Source organism: Dendroctonus ponderosae, unplaced genomic scaffold (assembly GCF_020466585.1).
Source record: "Dendroctonus ponderosae isolate FM_Combo_2020 unplaced genomic scaffold, Dpon_F_20191213v2 Dpon_F_20191213_5, whole genome shotgun sequence".
Lineage (NCBI taxonomy): Eukaryota > Metazoa > Arthropoda > Insecta > Coleoptera > Curculionidae > Dendroctonus > Dendroctonus ponderosae.
In genome coordinates, this window is record NW_026018715.1 from 6,653,226 (window position 1) to 6,672,635 (window position 19,410).

General features: G+C 35.2%; 5 protein-coding genes across 7 annotated transcripts in view; 3 read left to right on the plus strand and 2 right to left on the minus strand.

Annotated features, from left to right (window-relative positions):
• LOC109539543 (sodium/calcium exchanger regulatory protein 1-like) overlaps window positions 1-4,462 on the minus strand; it is a 7,216-nt gene extending 2,754 nt beyond the window's left edge. The window contains exon 1 of one of the 2 annotated variants that reach the window (XM_019907337.2): window positions 4,345-4,462. Coding sequence is in view for 1 of the 2 variants with exons in the window: in XM_048666614.1 (XP_048522571.1) it covers window positions 799-833 (35 nt within the window). In the remaining variant the exon portion in view is untranslated. Of the gene's footprint in view, window positions 1-798; window positions 849-4,344 lie in introns of those variants that run through there. The other variant, XM_048666614.1, reaches the window with a different exon arrangement.
• LOC109539542 (UPF0545 protein C22orf39 homolog) lies at window positions 1,028-1,835 on the plus strand. Its single transcript, XM_019907335.2, has 3 exons — window positions 1,028-1,205; window positions 1,287-1,451; window positions 1,501-1,835. The coding sequence occupies exons 1-3, from the start codon at window positions 1,170-1,172 to the stop codon at window positions 1,729-1,731; spliced, it is 432 nt and encodes a 143-aa protein (XP_019762894.2). The 5' UTR covers window positions 1,028-1,169; the 3' UTR covers window positions 1,732-1,835.
• On the minus strand, window positions 1,787-3,334 carry LOC109539540 (intraflagellar transport protein 52 homolog). Its single transcript, XM_019907332.2, has one exon. The coding sequence runs from the start codon at window positions 3,070-3,072 to the stop codon at window positions 1,828-1,830; it is 1,245 nt and encodes a 414-aa protein (XP_019762891.2). The 5' UTR covers window positions 3,073-3,334; the 3' UTR covers window positions 1,787-1,827.
• Window positions 3,869-19,410, plus strand: part of LOC109539536 (microtubule-associated protein futsch) — a 90,647-nt gene continuing 75,105 nt past the window's right edge. For both annotated transcript variants that reach the window (XM_019907329.2, XM_048666612.1), the window contains exons 1-7: window positions 3,869-4,280; window positions 13,612-13,721; window positions 14,575-14,783; window positions 14,844-15,032; window positions 15,086-15,235; window positions 15,288-15,381; window positions 15,439-15,603. In XM_019907329.2, the coding sequence (XP_019762888.2) occupies window positions 4,111-4,280; window positions 13,612-13,721; window positions 14,575-14,783; window positions 14,844-15,032; window positions 15,086-15,235; window positions 15,288-15,381; window positions 15,439-15,603 (1,087 nt within the window). In that variant the 5' untranslated portion in view covers window positions 3,869-4,110. The remainder of the gene's footprint in view (window positions 4,281-13,611; window positions 13,722-14,574; window positions 14,784-14,843; window positions 15,033-15,085; window positions 15,236-15,287; window positions 15,382-15,438; window positions 15,604-19,410) is intronic.
• On the plus strand, window positions 6,621-10,775 carry LOC109539539 (transportin-2-like). The gene is made up of 2 exons (XM_048666613.1): window positions 6,621-7,082; window positions 7,188-10,775. The coding sequence occupies exon 2, from the start codon at window positions 7,197-7,199 to the stop codon at window positions 9,876-9,878; it is 2,682 nt and encodes an 893-aa protein (XP_048522570.1). The 5' UTR covers window positions 6,621-7,082; window positions 7,188-7,196; the 3' UTR covers window positions 9,879-10,775.

Here is a 19,410-nt window from a genome sequence, read left to right on the forward strand (position 1 = left end):
TTTTGAAATGTGTTTGTAGGGCACAGTCCTTTATATAATAAGTGCAGAAAGTTTCGATTTTCTGTCATCATCAGGCAATTATTGATAATTTTACAAAATTGCGTTTAGTTTGCAAGGGTGTTTTTGTAGGCCGGAATGTGCCATTTATGTATTCAGGAACTAACATGTTGAGTGAGCCGCTTTTGTATGCGTTGCAGAAAGTTTCGATTTGCAATAATCAGGTAATTTTCAAGAATTTTTCAAATTTGCATGTGATTTTCGCAGGTGATACTTTGAAATTTATTTACTGGAAAACTTGCAAGGTGAGACGTAGTCACTTTAATTACACTTGTAAGGAAAGATCTGCTCTATACGTGGAAAACATTTCGATTATGAATTTATCTTTAGAGAATTTTCTAAATATTTTAAAAATTTTAATGTTTGTATATTGCGCCTCTTTACGCAGGCCGGAGTATAAGAATTAATTCTTTGGAAAGTAGTTAAATTAGAGAGTGACCTTCGGGTGGATTTTGTTGGGGATAGTCTGTTTCATAAGTGCGAAAAGTTTCGATTTTGAGTCAGTATCAGGAAATTTTCAAGATTAATTTTCGTTATAGAAATTTGTGGTTGTTTTTGCAAGGCTAAGTTCATTTTAAACATTTAATTTTTCAGAAACTAATGAACTAACTGTCGGGTAGGTTTTGTAGGACAACGTGAATTCTATAGCTGCAAAAAGTTTCGAATCTGAGACATGGTCAAAAAATATTTAAAAAACTTCATCTTTGATATTTGAAGTTACTTGTGCATGCATAAGTTTACGATTTCTTTTCCCAATATCTAAAAAAGAGTCGCATTTGATTGAACCGTTTCGATTTTGGTGCATCCTCGGGAAATTTTCAGGACTTTTAAAATAATTTTATTTGAATTTTCGGCTCGTTTATGGAGACCGACGTTTTACTGATCAAGTTACAAATTAGCTTTTGTATGAAAAGGAGATAAACAATTCAGAGACCTTTTTTTAGACTAGGCAATATTTCTAATTTAGTTCACCCTGTAGATGCACCATTACATAACCATAGATAAAGACAAGTACATAACCTCAACCAAATCCAACTAAACTTTAAATTGTTATTATTAAAATATTTAGAAATCACTGTTTAAAGGGCATATACATTTTCCCAAAGAACGTCATGACTGAAGAAATCAGACTGAAAGACGACTGGATGGTACTGGATTCATTTAAATAATATGTTTTGCAGATCCCATTACTGTTTCCTGCTTCATCAGTTTAAATGGCTTAATTCCAGATCAGAAAATGTCCCACATATGATGAGGAGTATTCAGATTGTACATCTATAAGGGCCCGGCTTCACCAGTTGTTCATTTTTGGGAACACACTAGATTGTAGCGAGTGGAAACGAAGCTCTATAAACTGCTACAAATGGATCAAAGACCAGGATAAAGCTGCAGGAGTAAGTGGGAAATAACGATCAGTTCCATTTCTATGTCTTAATAATTCAGGAAGAGCTGGTGGCTATTGAAAAAGAAAGAAGAAAGAGGCGGCTTTCTGGTCATTATGCCAACAATACATGGACAAGACGGAAAGGACCGCCAGAGAATTGGAATTGTCCACTGCCGGAAGAGATGCAAAAACAATACGAGAACACGTATCTTCATGTTAAGTCTAAGGAATTGAAAGGAGAAATCTCGCCTAGTTTTGAATCTAATTTCAGGTTCTGCTCCATAATGTGACAGTGAGTTTTCCACTATAACAAACAGACGTAGAAAATACAATAAGTTAACGTGATCCTTCTAGAATGTATGCTTTATTTATAGTATAACTTACTCCTATTTTATATTGTCTATACTTTTAAATTCCGCAATCTCTTTGCCTATTCTATACAGAAACTCTTCAACTGTCTCAGAGTCTTCTGCAGTTAGAATCCGGACACATCGAGCCACATAATCATGCAAATAGGAGTCTTCGTTTTTTTCCGAAGTAGTCACTGTCATCATGTACTTGTTAGTGAACTGAGCCAGTTTAGAAACAGTGGAGGTAAACGCCTCATCCAGATCAAACAGCTCCAGACACGGCGGAGGCAATTCCCTGAAACATGGTGGAAATACTGCTGCTTGCAGGCTGGGATATGGAGCCTCGAACTTCGGGGTGATTATCTTCAGCGGTGAATGTTTCACGTTCAAATCCTCATACGCTTTGAGAGTCTCTGGGACCATCATGGTGTTCATTGCATACACTTTGTGATCAAACAAACTTGTATAGTCAACGACAGAGGTATTGTTAACCACATCAGTGAGACACAGTTTTGGCTTGTCAGCTAATTCTGCAGTTTCAGGCACAATGTTTCTATCGGTGACTTCAATATCGTCATGATCAGTTGGTAAAAAGTGCACTGTTTCTGAGCTGTTCAAGAACGCCAGCAGAATCTCCCTAAACAATTCGTTATTCTCTTGATCTAAATATTTGTCACTGAACATGTAGCCTGATCCAATCGCCACAAGTTTTCCTCCGGATTTTGCGTTGTAGTACAACGCTCCCAAAGGGCAATCAACTGGGAAAGTGGCAAAGCCACTTTTCAGGCAAATAACACTGGGCTTCATCACGTTCATTGTGCACCCAAAGGGGTAAATTAGCTTCAGATCGGACTTTGTTTTGTTTATGGTCGAGTTTATTTGGCTGTCGGCAATGAAACACTCCTTTGGATGGAAATATTTATAGTAATGCGTACGGATTAGGCAATCAATGTTCGGGTAGATACCAAAGTTCTCCAGCAGAATGTTGATGTTGGTCGGGTCAGTAGGAGAGCCTTCGGTAAGTAACACTAACATTCTGCCTCCGTCTTGTACATAATTTTCCATCACTTTAAGCTCATTTTCCTCGAAAACCATCTGCGGGCACGGCAGAATCAATAAGTTGCAGTTCTTGAGCAAATCTGCACTGATTTCATCCCTATTTACCACCAGTTTCGCGACAGTTTTCAGTTTTCTGGCAAAGCTTTTATAGTTTTCTTGGATTTTGAACAAATCAAACTTCGACGCGTTAAATATCACTAGATTTTTTGTTATTTCGTCCATTGCAAATAAATTTCAATAGTTGGAATAGTGACAGTCTTTCATAGTTTGAATTGGTAACATTTTCAAATTTGAAGTTGCTAAGCAACGGGACCATAGATCTACAAAATAGCACGTTTGCGCTTAATAAAACGCCACTATTTATGATATAAGTCTAAAGGAAGATACAAAATATGTAGATATTGTATTTTTATAGATGAATCGTTATCGGAATGAAATAAAAACGCCGCATTATTAAGAGGCTCTTAACTTTTTTTAATTTCATTACTTCAAATGAAATTAAATTTTTTTGCCTGAAAAGCGGACAAATAATTTATTGGAATCGGGAAAAATTATTTGTCCGCTTAAGCCGCAAAAAGCATTTCATTTTAATTTTCGGACGTTAACACTCATTTATTTTTATAAAGCATTGATTAACTTATTTTAGTACAATTATTATATTTCTATTCGTCAATTAAATAATATTTTCACATATTTCTGAATGAACTGATCACATTTAAGAAGACAATAAATTAAATTAAAATAAATTTAAAAATATATGTTTTGGTAGTTTTCTCAATTTTTGCATCACCGTAACGTATTTGTTTAGAATCCAAATCAGTGTCTATATTTTTTTAAAACATTTTTGCTTATTGCAACAAACTTGCTTATTTTTTTATTAACCATACTTTAAAATCAAATTTTTGAAATTGCATATTTAATGGACGGCAACAGCGCTGTTGGACACGCCCAAAAAAATTGTTTATATCTATGGATAGAATTGTCTAACTTCATGCCACCTAACCAAGTCTTGTGACAGATGAGTAAATAATTTGTACAGTGTGCAGTGAATCATTTAACCCATTACCCTGTAAATATTTACCAATTAACCCGCTCCTATTAACAGTTCTAATATAAATAAACTACGTGAGTTTTTTTCCTTCCTTCCAAACACCCCAGGCCGAGAGTGATTCAATATTTGGTTGTGTGATACAGGTGTACTCGATATTTTCGTGATTTTCAAAGAAAAAGTGCGAATTCTTAAGTTATATACGATTTGAAATGGCCGATAAGGAGGACTATTTGACCAGTTACCGCGAATTTTTCGAACATTTCGCCAAAACTGTGAACCCACACGATCAGCTGCCCGTCAAGTTGGGGAGCTACAAATTGCTGAACACCGAAGTGATTGGAGGCATAATTGATTGGACCACCCAGTACTTATCGCAAAAGTGAGTAAACTTGGTAGAAGATTAATTGAACAAGCCCTAAAGCAACTTGTCTATCAACACGTACCTGATATTGGTTTATTTACCAAAATAACACACACTGTTTTGCTGTGACTTGACAAGAACTTGCGCAACTGCGACCAATTTGCTTGTAAACAGCTATCAATGACCCCAAACTGCTTTCTCCGGTTTATGCTAATTGTATTCTTATTTATTTGAGTATAAACAATGATTGTTGCTAATTATGTGGCTGCCACCAGCGTAAATAAGTCACAGTTTTGTTACTTTTACAGTTCTTAATTTATCTCCACCCTGTACATTCTGAAAAAGCAAGGTTTTTAAAGCATTATTTAGCTGCTTTTAATGCTACCGAGCTGATCCTATTTAGATTATGGCATTGATTTCCGGTTGTTTCACTTCCTCTGGACTGCTACATTTGCATGTAATGTGCATCATCGCACATTTAGTACGGTAAATAGGTGATTCACTGGTTTTTAATGCTCTCCTTTAATAGTTCTAATAATTTTATTTTAAGTAGCTAAACAAGGGCGTAGGCAGATGCTTGTTTAACACGAAGTTGGATAAAATTGCATCAGTTGCAACCTTATCTTATCTACAATCGTTTATAATTATTCACTATCTCAAATCTCTTAACGGAAAGCTCTGTTTTCGTGTCCCTTGCTCTTCAATGATTGCTGTATTTGTTATAAACATACCTACTTATATAACCAAATAAAAAGTTCTGGTAGTTTTTGTACCAACACACTCAAAAATTCTTCATTTGCCCAAAGCGGATGAACCCTGTTGATTCACCAAAACATCTTACATAGAAGCAAATTCATATTTGGTATCGTCTTTCTTTGAGCCAAAGAACGTCGTAGTACCATGTGATTAGGGGACACCCTGTATATTGTCAAAGATACGTAATTCGTTACTAGTAATTTGTCTTCAATTTGCTAGGTACTTTTTTGGGAATGCTGTTAGTGGAAACACTTTTGCTGTTGTGTCTTTGCCAAGCGTATCTAGTGGGAAATTACAAAAATTTCCATTCTCATTAATTCAATGTTATTGTGTCATGCATCTATTCTTTAAAATCATAAAAAGCAGCAACTGTTTATAACTTAATAGAACACGGATCACACAAAATTCGCGACAGACTCAAGATGTTTTTTATTTATAGCTCAGGACTCTTACTGGAATTTCCAGCTATTTGCTCTTTGAGTGTATATTTAATATGGAGTAGTTACTAAGACTTCGAAGAAAATCGTTCCTAATACCACATTCTTCCCCATACTTCCTGGTATTTCTGCCGAACTTAATGCATACTCTCTAAGAATACATATATTCGATTTTTCGAATTATTGGCAATGTTTTATGAGGTGGTTTTTTATTTTCGTAAATGAACTTCTACATCTCGGTGTACTAGACGAATATATTGGTTTTTTACGCGGGCAAAACTCCAAACTTTGTTCTAAGAGTCGAAAGTAAATCCGAATATTTATCTACAAGAGCAAGTGTGTAGGAATTCGCGTATGTCTGTGAACTAATTAAGTGTAGGAAGTAGCAAATGACCAAATTAATGGAAACAGCAGATATAAGTCATGAACCAGTTGTTCTTTACTGCGATTAGACTCGATTTTGGTTTGAAATTGTCTCCTTGACCTTTATTCGAAAATTATTGTTGAGAAACGAATTTATTTGCCGGAATGTTCTATCTATAATAAACAAAAATTGTGTTTTTTGACAAAAAAAAATGGAAATTTTATTTTCAACGGTTCTAAATCTTAAACCTACTTTCTGTTTTCCAAAAACCCCCAAATTAAATAAATTGCATGAATATTCAAATAGCCTATTTTAAAATCCCGTTCGCATGCATTTTACGCAATTATCATGCGCTATTAAGTAAGTTTACTTCTTGTACGTTTCGTCTTTTTAACATCATGAGATGAAAATAATCTAGACAGTCAGATTTGAAAGATATTCAGTTAAAAATTGATTGAATCCATATAGTCTGTGGCGTGATGAATGGTACATTCTGTAAATTAACCAGGAAAAGAAGGTTTTAGACGGACATGTGGAGCATTCAAAATGCTCTACTGCACGTTATTTAAGAATCTTTAAAGTCGCTTGAAGTTTAGAGAATTTTGTTGATTAGAAACCAAGCAAACTAAAAATAAATAATTAGGAACTGAAAATTAAATTCATTTGGTTGCAATATTCGAATGTTCGTGATGAAAAAACATTGAGACGGGTTTAAAGAATTTAAAAAAAATTGAGAATATAAAATTAACCAAAAACTGCACAATTTAAATATATTTTATGAATTTCATAGAGTAGGTACATTTCAATTTTTGGCGGGGGATATTTCCTATTATCCTACCACATTGGCATTAGATTCAAACACGTCACACTAACATCGTTTACGAAAACCACCCCTAATGCCCATAGAGCTTTTCTCTAACCCGTTCAATTAGTAGTAAATAACACGGTGATTTTTATTTGAAATTTACAGATATTGACAAAAGCTATGATTAAAATTGAATTTAATTTGCCCCCTTATAACTAAGTAGATTCTAATTTACATTTGAGTTTTGGTACAATTATTTATATGCCCCTCAGTAAACACAGGCGTCAGGGGTATTGGTATCTTGGGTCCTGCCCTGGAATAATTGTCATTGATTTTGTGCTGCCGCCTATGCGCGGTCCGTTTTCTTGCTCTGTTAGAAGATTTGAAGGTCTGAATAATTTGCTGTCAAAACATATTCGGTATTTTGAGCATTTTGCGGTTTATTTTACGTTTAAAAGGTAAGTAAATACGGTTTTCAACACGAATTCAAATAGCCACCACTTAGCCTGCCCGGGCAAATGCCGTTTTGTTATCATAACCTAACTATTTGATACAACTTGCAGATCTGGAAAATGAATTGGGCCCATTGGCAACCACAGGAAAGTGTCCTGAATTCAGTCAAAGATGTGTTGCAGGAAGCTTTGATTCCTGATACAGAAATACAGAAGAATGTCCATGAAAAGCTCAGTATTATTCAAAACATTCCGGACATCACGTACTATTTTTTGTCTATCCTGGGAAATCGGGTCTATTCAGAGGATGTGCGAAACTTGAGCGGCGTCCTGCTAAAGAACAATATCGCCAAAACCTATCAGATGCTGCCGCAGGAAAGCGTTCAGAAAATTAAAGATGAATGTCAGAGTCTGCTTATGGATCCTTCCAGGAATATCAGGTTAAGCGCCTCAAATGTTATAGTAATCCTAGCCAGAAATCATCTAAAGACATGGCCAGATCTAATTTCCTATTTACTGAAACTATTTGCCGATCAGAATCTGTTTAGTGAAATAGCCTTAAATACCCTCTCTAAAATTTGTGAAGACCTGATTAACAATCGCAAAACCCAAGAAGAGGTTTATGGAATAATTAATGAGGTATTTCCAACAATTATGGAATATCTTGGAAAAGAAAACTGCACGATGTATCAAGAAATTGTCAAACTATCCAACCAGTTTTTGCAAGATTATTTTCGCCTCATGCAGCATTCTGTTGATTTGACGCTGTACTTAGAAAACATAATTCGTTTGGCAGATACCAGTGACATAGAGCTTCAAAAATATGTTTGCCACACATTTGTAATCTATGTAAGCAAGCAGGAGGAATCTTTACTGCCACACTTGCATGATGTGATCATGTATTTAATGGAGAAAAGCACTCATGAAGACAACGATGTGGCTTTACAGGCCTGCGAATTTTGGTTGGCTACATCTAAACTCCCCAAATGCAAAGAGATTTTGACTCCTTACATGGCAAAGTTACTGCCCATCTTATTGAAAAACATGAGATATTCAGAGAGAGAGTTATACTTGATGAAAGACACTTTGGGCTCAGATGCCCATAAAAAGGATTTGGCCCAAGATATTACGCCTTTTCACATGAAAAGTAAGAATAATCAAGACGATGACGATTTTTTCAGTGATGAGGAGATAGGTAATCAGGACGATGATTTTGATGACTTCTATATGGGCTGGACGTTGAGGAAATGCAGCGCGTCTTCACTTGATTCGCTGGCTGTATGCTTTGGAGAAGATATTCTCCCCATCCTTCTACCTCTGATTAGTGAAATGCTCAATCATTCTGACTATTTAGTTAAGGAAAGTGCGATTCTGGCCTTGGGTGCAATATCAGAGGGTTGTTCAGAAGGCCTCAAATCTCATCTACCAGAGCTGGTAAATTTCCTCCAGTCCTTAATGAATGATTGCCATTCAGGTGTTCGGATTATTACATGTTGGGCTTTAAGCCGCTATGCTTCATGGATTGTTAATGTCAAACCCGATTCACCTCAGATGTATTTCGTGCCCATTATGCTACTGTTATTAAAGCACTCTGTTGATGATAACAAGAGCGTTCAGCGCGCCGCTATTTCCGCATTTTGCGTCTTTCAAGAGGAAGCCCAATTGAAACTTGTTCCCTATATTGGAGTGATAATCGAAGGATTTTTAATGGGATTTGAGCGATACCAATGCAGAAGCCTGTATTTGCTATATGATGCCATTGGTGTGTTGGGCAAATCAGTAGGTACGCACTTGAGCGAGCAGCAATATGTTTCCAAATTACTGCCCCCTTTGATAAAAAAGTTTACTGAAAGCGACAATTACTACGACGATCATTATGTGGCAGTTTTGGAATGTTTAGCCAACATAATTCCTTTTCTGGAAGTTTCATTCTTGCCTTATGCAGAGGTTGTTTTCTGCCACTGTCTTCAGCTGATTAATGATACTCTAATTTCTTATATTAACTATCAGGAAAATCCTGATGAGTATGACCCGCCGGACAAGGATCCGATGAGTGTTGCTCATGATGTTTTGTACACAATGGCCGGCGCATTAAAAAGTCACTTTGTAAAATTCGTCTCCAACAGTAACTTGGTGTTCTTGCTTCTCACCACCATTCAGGATAGTTCAAATTCAATTCGACAGACTGCGATCGCTCTTTATGGGGAACTGGTTACTTTATGCTATCCTCTGTTGTCTTCTAGCGTCAACAGCTACATTCCACTAATAATTAATAACTTAGATGAGCACAATGACGCGGTTTGCCAAAATGCTGCCTGGGCAATTGGCAAATTGTGTACGGTGATGGGGGCATCTATTCAACCTTACGTGCCACAAATCTTGGAACACTTTATGCATATTATTAGGAACCCTGCAGTGGCCAGAACCATGCATCAGACTGTGGTTGTGTCATTATGCACAGTTTTTTATGTTTGTCCTGATGTTCAAATTTCTGATATTAGCGGTATTGTAAAGAATTGTTGTACCATGATTAGGTTTTTAAGGGACTGTGAGGAGAAGGATTTAGCATTTAGGGGATTATGTGCCATTATCATGCGGAACCCTAATTTTGACAAGAATTCATTTATGTATTTCTGCGATGCTGCAGGATCTTGGTTCAATATCCGTCCCGATTTGAACGACGCTATTAAAACTATTCTGATGTCTTTTAAACAGCAATATTCTGAGGAGGCTTGGGCAACGTTTTCCGCACAATTTCCAGATAATCTTAAGGCCAAATTGCACGACTTGTATGGAGTGTGATAACATGCGGATTCATTGGCTAGGGGAATTAAACAAATGGGTGGGAAAGCTTGAGTGCACCTGCCTTGAGTTTAGATTAAAATGTGCTCTCTAAGTATGGGTGGGAATTTTCATAATTGTTATTCACGCGAATTTATATCAGAGCCTTGATATATGTATATGGGAACGTTTATTATTTCTCAATCAATAACTGTTTCTGACCAGTCAATTATAATTTTATACTCCCGATGGTCACTGATTTGATCCCAATGTAGACAAGTAAAAAAAAATGGAAATAAATTCTGTTATATTTTTATATGCAAAACTAAATGTACAAATTGGCCTTAATTGGGCAGCACAAGCTTTGTGGCGTTTAATTTTCGAAATTATCATGCAGGGTAGTAGCTGAATAAAGTTTTACGTTTTCTAGCAAATCATGGGTCTAGTGCGTTGCCTAAGGTGCTCATTTTTTTATTAGGCAGTAAGGTAGTTGTGTTTAGTCATAATTTTGTATTGTCACATTGCAGATCAAGTAAATTTGTTTATTAAATTCACGTGTTAGTCCCGATATTATTAGTGCTGTGTTTATAATTTTGATTAATTTAATTCTTGGTATCTTAATTGTTTCTGCAACTACTGGCAATTTGTGTTCAATCGGTAAACATATATGCTGACTTCTATAGAATTGTTTCCTAAAAGACTAGTGCCAAATATTTTACGCAGTCAAACCTTTGCAGTATTTGTATCAAACATTAAAATATCCCGCTGAACAAATGTCGCATGTTTTTTTTCAATGGAAGAATAGGAATCTTTTGTTCGATTGTTAGTTCGCATTTTTCTTTGTACCGTGTAAATTATGCAATTTGCATACATTCCTGTTAACCTATGCCCTTTTAAATAAATTTTTCATGTTTTAAATGATGTTTTATTTTGTTTTACCTTGGTGGTTTATTAACAATGGGAAATCCAGAAACTGGAGATACTGCACGTCAAAGCAAAGGATGATGCCTTATCGGTGTTGATATTTTCGTATTTTTGATTCGTTTTTTTGGCATTATTATGAAAATATCTGGCTTAAAAAAATAACAAAAGTTCTTGTGACTAGATTTTTAGATGAGTAAGATACAGTTTCCACGTTGCTCATACAAGTTCAAAACGTGAAAGCAATCATTTTTACATCAATTAAGTCTTCTTGTTTCATACCAAGATTTCGGTCAGTTTTTGAGAAAAACTGTTTCAACGAACACTCGGTTTTAATAATACGCTAAAATTAAGAGCGACACAAGTCAATTTACTCCAGTCTCATCAACAAAATATCATATTTTCCTACGGTCGTAACAGATTTAGAACTAAGACTTGAAGTCATCTTCAGTTAATTGCCAAAAAACTTTCAAAGTTGCGTTTGGATTGTGCTGTAATTTTTGCAGGCTGGAGCTGGACATTTTTTCCGCAGAAATGAATAAGACTAGACAGTTTTTTTAGGCATGTTGTAGGGGAAAGTTAATTTTTTTTTCGGTCATCATCACACAATTATCAAGAATTTTGCAAAATCATGTCTCTTGTGGTGGTTTTTGCAGGCCGGAGTCTATCATTTATTTTCTTTGTAACTTGTGAAATGAGAAACCTAATTTTGAATGCTTCTTGTACACCAAAGTCCCTTAGATAAGTGAAGAAGGTTTCGATTATCAGTCAATAGGCAATTTTTGACAATTTTGCAAAATTGCAATTGGTTTACAAGTCTGTGTTTTGCAGGCCGGAGTTTGCCGAGTTTGGAATTTATTTATCCAGAGACTAACGAACTGAGAAAGTCCCATTTGTATGTATTTTGCAGAGCAAAATATATTCTAGAAAAGTGAAAATCTTACATTTTCAGTAATCACCAGTCAAAGTTTTCCAAAGTTAGATGTAGTTTTCGCGGATGTTCAAGCAGGTCGTAGTTTAACATTAATTTTATCAGAAAGTTGGAAATTTAAAGATTCACTTTTGTATCACATTTGTGGGCAAAGTGGGCTCTATAAATGGAGTGGATCAGTGGGAAAATCAATTTTCAGTAGTGATCAGGCAATTATTGACAAATTTGCGTTTGTTTTTCGAAGGTGTTTTTGCAGGCCGGAGTTAGGTATTTGTTTATGTAGGAACAAGAGAAAGTCACTTTTGCATATATTTTATATTGCAAAGTTTGTTGTACCAAACTGTTTCATCAGCGAATTTCAAAGATCTTTTTAAAATTTCTTTCCCAAAATTTCGCATGTTCGGTTGGTTTATGAGGTAGGAGTTTCACAGTTATTTCCTCTGAAACTAGTGAAGCCAAGGAATCATTTTTGTATGAATTTTGTAGGTCATGAGCCGTTTTGTAAGTGACAAAAGTTTCGATTTTGAGCCATCATCAGGCTATTGTCAAGATTAGTTAAAAATTGCGATAGAATTTTGTGGTTGTGTTCTTTTCTCAGAAACCAGTGTGGCTGCAGATTTTCTTTCCAGTGCATGAAGAGGCAAAAGTTTTTTGGCAAAAGCAATTTTTCAGAAGCTTTTGAAGGTGTTTTTCATTTTCGAAGTTGCTTTGCAGGCTTAAGTTTGGCATTTGTTTTTTCCATACCTTCAAATGTTGGAGATTCACCTTTGCATAACTTTTGTAATTTAAGGTGTGTTCTATAAGTGTTCATCCTCAGGGAATTTCTAGAAGTTATTTAAATTTTCTTTTTATTTTGCCTTTGTTTCTGCAGACAGTTTCAAAGCTTTTTTCTCAGAAACTTGTCAAGTTAAGTGTTGACTTTTGTTTAAATAAATATTGTAGGACATAGTCGGTTTTATAAGGGACAAACATTTCGATTTTGAGTTATAATCAGGCTGTTTTAGCCATTTTGGCCTACTAAGATACTTACAAACAATCACCGACTACTAGTTTTAGGTGCTTACTTTGTCAACATTTTATTTTGTCACGTTAATTTACTATTTCAATACTCCAATTCACCTACATTAGACTAGTTGAACGAATATGTGAACAAAAATCGACGTCGATTAAACGTCTGGTCATATTTGTGGTCACTCTTCTAGATATTTCTATTTAGTGTGAAATAAAAAATAGGTTTTGCAAAGAAAACATCGTTTATTGTGAAAGTGAATGATTTAGGCCTTTGAACTCGAAAATGTCTTGTAAAACACTATGTAAAGTGTTGGTTGTTAATGGTGTTTTATTTAATTTATTTATTAATTTATGTTTGTTGTTAGGCAATGGTGGGCACTTAAAACAATCACTTATATTTATGACATAGTTATTACGAATTTTACTTGCTTTATGAATAAAGTTATTACGCGATCTGCTCCATTTTTAGTCTCGCGTTTTATTAAAACCTAATGTCCGTTGTATCCATGTTTTTCCAAAAACGGAACTCATAGTTGCTATAAAACAAGATTACTTGATGTACGTAGGATTAATTGCTCTTTTAGGTAGGTGTTTAACCAAATTTGATGTTACACGTAGGGTGAAAAGTTGTAAATGTCGGCGAAAATGGTCGCAAGTAGCGTTTTCTATGAACAACCAGGAAATAGCAACCGATTTCATATTCGTCAGAAATCAGAAAATTTCAGAATTATTGACGAAAAAACATTTTTTTTACAGCTTCTGGGTTCCCTATTGTTAATAAATCACCCGAAATACAGAGTTTTGCTTTATTAAAATCAACTCATAACGGTTGCATGAAAACTAATAATTGTCCTTATGTATGTTTTAACGACATTTTCATTTTAAATGCAGGCACTGTCCAGACCATTTATTTTCGCCGCTCATCAAAGTGGTCATCGAAGAAATTAGGAAAGCCTGCAAGAAGGACCCGCTTAGTTATGGTTTCAATTCCAACGATAATGGTGCGTATTATGAGTTTTGTAATAAATTTTTGGGCTTTTAGTTAACATTTAATTTTTGTATCTTGTGTTATGGTTCTGTTACAGAAATAATCTACAAAGCCAGATTCGCATGCTATTAAGGTTTGCATTTTTTCGAATCCACATAAACATTATGCCTTGATAAATAAATTATTTAAAAATATACATTTTTATTGCGTAGCTACGATGCTTTGCTTTAGGATAAAAGAGGATGAAGCGAACAAGGTCGGGAGCGAATGATGGCATAAATGAAACGAAATGAACAAACGTGGGAGAATCAAACAAATCATGAACATTGAACAACAAATTATTTTTCTATACAGGGAAATTAGGAGAGAAAAGAAATATTTCAAGGAAAGTCTGTAGGAAGTCAAAATGAGGAAACTAATTTCATTTGAATTAAGATATGTTGTTCAGGCGGAAGAACATGAAAAGTAATGAAAATCTTCTTAAAAGTGACTGAATTTACAGTGGATTGTAGGGGGTAGTGTGTGTGTGCTTACCCTTCACCATATTAAGAGGCAGTTGGAACCTGCACATCGCTCTGAAATACTGCAAAGATTTCAAGACAAATTATTTGATTTGGTTTAATGGAAAGTGAACTATATTCCAATAAATTTAAACAGATAAGGCGGAAATACGGAAGTTATCTAAAATGATGCACGAAGACCCACGTCACATCCAGAATCGTTGAAAATATGAATGAAAAAGATTAATATTACATTGTAAAACGACTCTTCTGCAGTTTTTTCAACAAAGATTGTTTCCTTAAAAAGAACATCTTGTAAATATGGATTGAGTTTATTAAAAAACACATCTTATTTTCCGTTTTTAGCGTATGAACCCTTAAAGCTGATGCAAGCTGTGATGGCCAAAACCAACGAAGTTTGTCTACGATACCTGGATAACAGTCTGTTATACTCCCTGCCTCCTCCGTCAAGTACCTACTATGCGACCAGTGTGAGTGCGAAACGAAACAAGCGAAGAACAATGGAAGATCGACATGTCGCCATTCACGACTTGAATCTTATGTTTAATAATCAGGTAACGCTTTGCGAAACTGAGGTTGATTTCCAGGCATTAATTTGTCCATTTGTGTTCCAGGAAGCCAGTCCGTCCAGTTATTATGCAATATTCGACGGCCATGCCGGCCACGATGCTGCCGTTTACAGTGCTGCCCATTTACACCAATATTTAGCGGAAAATAAGAATTTTATCAATAAGCCAGTGCAGGCCTTACTAGACGCATTTTGCAAAACAGACGCTTGCTTTTTAGAAAAATGTAGAGTAGAGGTAAGTGTAAGTGCCATCTTGTTTCGATATCAGCTTTCATTTGCGCTTTTTAGCATTTTAGCGGAGGCACAACTGCTGTAGTTGCCTTGTTGAGGCCCAAGGAGAAAGTTCTGTATATAGCATGGGTGGGTGATTCTCAAGCCTTGTTGGTCAAACAGGGAAAGATTCTTCAATGCGTCGAACCCCATACTCCATCTAGAGATGTACATTAGCACAAAATTTCAATTAAATGCATACTGACTAGATAATTTTTAGTCGGAGCGAGCAAGAATTGAGCGCGAAGGCGGCTCAGTTATGTTTTACGGCACCTGGAGAGTTAACGGCCAACTAGCGGTATCTAGAGCTATAGGTATTTACACGAATATTACTTAGACGGGCAATTTCTTATAATTTTCCATTCAATCAGGCGATGCCGCCTACAAGCCTTATGTAACAGCAATTCCTGAAGTTATCGATATTCCACTGGATGGTGGAGAGGACTTTTTGATACTTGCCTGCGACGGATTATGGGACCACGTTAACGAGGATGAGGCCGCTCAAACGGTGTACGACTTTATAGCCGAAAGACCAGGTAAGATTGTGTTTTGAGTGATTTCATGCTAAAGTATGGCATTTTGACTTTGACTATTGGGACTGAAGAGGGCAAGCAAAACGCCCAAGTTGCTTTTAATATGCAACGTTTTGTATGCTGATGTAATCTATTTGATCTTAATAACCCCAGGAATTGATGGACCAGGTTAAAATTGTGTCAATTCTTGATATAAACTAATAAAATAGTAAATTAAACTGAGGACTTAAAGTAGAAAGTTTTATCGCCCGTCGCTCTCATAACCGATAAACTTTTCCTTTGCACCTAAACCCTTTGAAGTTGTCGTATTTCTTGGCAGCGTCCTTATATGCTAGTGATTTGACCCTTTCAAATGATCAGTTGGTCAATTGGCTAATGCCGCGTACTTTGTTGTCCTTCAGCCCTTTCAATGATCTTTTTATTTCACACTTTTATATATATAACATCTGGTATTAGTTGGATAAGAGTTTGTAATTTTGGTCTAGCAGTTCATAATTTGAAGCTGCCGCTCTGATCACTTGTTCCTTAATACTTTAGGTTTTTGTGAGGTCCTAAACATCACAATTTTCCATATTTCTTCCTTATGTTGTGCTATATATCTTCTCACTCTTGTTCCAGTTTTTCTTTATGTAGGGTGTTTCTTTTACAATTTCATTCCTTCACCAGTAATTTCGTGTGCTGTTAACTTGTGTTTTTCAATATGTTGCTATTATCCACATGTGTATCTTAGTACATATCCCTTTTGTAATCAATGTTTGGCTCGATTTTTTCGATATAACGACTCTGACTGTCTTCAACTGTATATATTCACTATCGGTATTTAATCGACTTCTTTTCATTGATATATTTTGTTTATTTTTCTTTAAGCTTATTTCTAATCTTTTTTTGTTAATCTATCATCCCTGCAATCGATACAATGCCTATATACCCATATTGTCTATTTTATTGTGAGTGTTTTCTTCGGGACTCAGCCGCTTCCATTTTTTTCATGGAAATTTAGATTCGAGACCCTCATTCCACGTCTCTTCGGCAAATTTACAAGATTTTCCTTTCTCGTTTTTAGTCAGCGGCGGCGTATTTTCCGTATGTTATTTGTTCTTTGGGATGGGGATGATGTCTATATATTGAATATTTTTATCGCAAAACATGATTTATAGGAAGATATGGATTTGATAATTGGATATTTTGCACACTGGTGGTTTGCGATATTTTTAATGGTGCAAGATTTTAGCGATATAAGACTTTTCTTTTCCCTTATAAGCTTTCTTGGTATTTGAACTGAAAGATATTGAGTGCCATGTTACCTACAAGTTGATATATTTTTTAGAGATGAGAGACAGGTGAAGAAAATTTTCTTGAAACTATATACTAGGGGCTGTTATAGTGGGTGGCTCAATGTATAGTAGCACATACCCAAACGGTCGATGTAAAACCGTATTTTAACGCAAAACTTTTTTAATTACCTTTTTTATTGCAATGAAACAAAATAGCTACTTTGTCACCCTGTAGTTTAAAAACGGATAAGGTTTTAGGATATGTTTATATAACTTTCTGGTCTTAAAATAAGGTTTTATATAAATCATCGAAGTTATGTTTCAAGTGACTCACTCCTCATGCTTTCATAATTTTCCTCTAACCGGTAAAATCAGTGTTAAAAATTAGTCATTCGTCGCACATTGGTTGTTGACGATTCCCAAATATAAATGACTCAAACAACAATAACACTTTTTTGCAGCAAACTGTATCAGAATAACATTAAAGTTAATAGTAAGTTGCGAATAATTTTTGTGTCTTTTTATTTTATTTTTGAATGAAATTGAATGAATGAATTTTAATTAATTTTGCTGTGCGTTTCTTCTCTTACATATTTGAATGCAGCTTTCGCGTTCATCGGCTATGGGCAAATGGTGAATTCGAGAGTGTCTTGGTACAAAAATCACAAAGAGATTTTACTTGGAAGCGGAAATCAATTATATTTTTTATGCAGCCAGCGGTCATTCCTTGTCGGGATTTTTGGGCTTTTTGAAAAATCCCGTAGCTTTCATAGTTTAAGCGCAAACATTTTCAGATCAAACTGTTAGATTGTCTTCTTTTCGGACACCCGGCATTGAAAGTTTTCATTATATAGCAGCCCCAGTTTTTAATACAAAGTCATGTTCTCATCAGGGCAAAAATGCATGTCCAACGTGGTGGTCTTTATATGGAGACCTGTTTTAATATAATAACAAAATCCTCCTGTGGATTCATGTACATTTACACTATAGAACATTCGCCTATAATTCTTCTTTATTCTGGCAATTTTTGCACCACACCCTAGACATAAAAGAATGGGAATTGCAGAACACTCCCTGGACTTAACCGGTTAATAAACTGTAAAAATCGAGACAGTTTTGGTGGCTTTTTCAGGCTACAAAGGCACAGTTTATACTGATATCGAGCTGTAAAGTTTCCGCTCCCTTGCTTGCCTAGACCATATTGTGCCTCTTTATTATTTTTTTGTTTAAGTCTAATATTCGCAGTTAAAAATAATATTTATTTTGCACACTCGTTGATGGGGTTTCTGGCACAGGCAGACATGCAAATTAAAAGATAAATGATAATAATGGGCTCAAAGGAAAACCTGTCGTCAGCTAGCAAACAACTTGTTCTCAGGACCTCCCTTGAGCCGATTCTTAATTAACTTCACTATAATTAATAATTAAATGATTTGCTGGACAATTTCCAGGTTGTTATAGCACGCGTTAATCGAACGAGCGATGGTTTTGGACAGCTTAATTTGTTTTCATTAGGCCGATATTAATTCGCGCTAGACTGGGAGTTCAGAAACATGCAACCATTTGCCGAATTAGGCATACCGTATGGCCGTGCCGAAGAACTTTTATTATTCAACAGAATGAATTCATCATTAACATTTGAATCATAAGTAGGGCAATTTCTATTTCAATTGTACACTCAATACGTCCATCATCGCAGTATCAGTGTTCATTGAATAATTTCGAATGAAGAATTACTTCTTCGGCCAGTAATATTAAAAAGCAAACAGTTTTCATTTCTTGACGGTCTAAATAACACCGTTAAGTGCACATTGTCCTGGTTTAGGATTATTATTAAATGTAGCTATAATTTGGTGCAAGTCAACCATACCCGCATGAACTATTTTTTATTTAATACTATGCAAACTTGGTTTTAGTGTAGTGCATTTGATTCGGAAAACCTTAGGGCATACGATGACAATGCTAAAACTTAAGAAAACAGGCTCAGGTGAGCGCAATAATGCAAATACCTATCAGCCATTCATCTTGATTTGTAATTTATTATCCTAACTAGGCAATTATTCATATTAAGACACGATTAAGATTTGTTGTATGCGTTTGAATCATTTGGTTTATGTACAAGGTGTTTCACTATAAAAGCGCACTGGGAAGTTAGTATTAAATTAAAAAAGTTTAGCGCTTTTATAGTGGGCTTTTTATAGTGCTTTTATATAAGCAACGGTTTTTTTTTTAAATAATCGCGTATTTTGGCAACATTTCTACTTGTGTGTGGATGTCACAATGAAGACGCCAATTAGCATAGTTTCTGCTTAAATTTATGAAGATTATTAGTATAGTGTTTTGTAATAAATTGTGTTCGGCGATATAGTTTTTTTGATTATATATGCGACGATATGGGGTATGTTTCGTTATATTCGATTAGTAGGTATTTTTACTACTATTTTCTAAACAAGATCTAAATTAAAATAGTAATAGACATAAAAAGAAACAAGCAAAATTAATAAATTCTGAAGGAAAGAAATCAACTAATTGATTT

Coding starts and splice junctions, on each gene's coding strand:
- LOC109539539 (XM_048666613.1), top strand. CDS start 7,197: ATGAATTGGGCCCATTGGCAACCACAGGAAAGTGTCCTGAATTCAGTC.
- LOC109539540 (XM_019907332.2), bottom strand. CDS start 3,072: ATGGACGAAATAACAAAAAATCTAGTGATATTTAACGCGTCGAAGTTT.
- LOC109539542 (XM_019907335.2), top strand. CDS start 1,170: ATGACTGAAGAAATCAGACTGAAAGACGACTGGATG. Junction 1,206..1,286: donor GACTGAAAGACGACTGGATG/GTACTGGATTCA, acceptor GCTTAATTCCAG/ATCAGAAAATGTCCCACATA. Junction 1,452..1,500: donor ACCAGGATAAAGCTGCAGGA/GTAAGTGGGAAA, acceptor TTAATAATTCAG/GAAGAGCTGGTGGCTATTGA.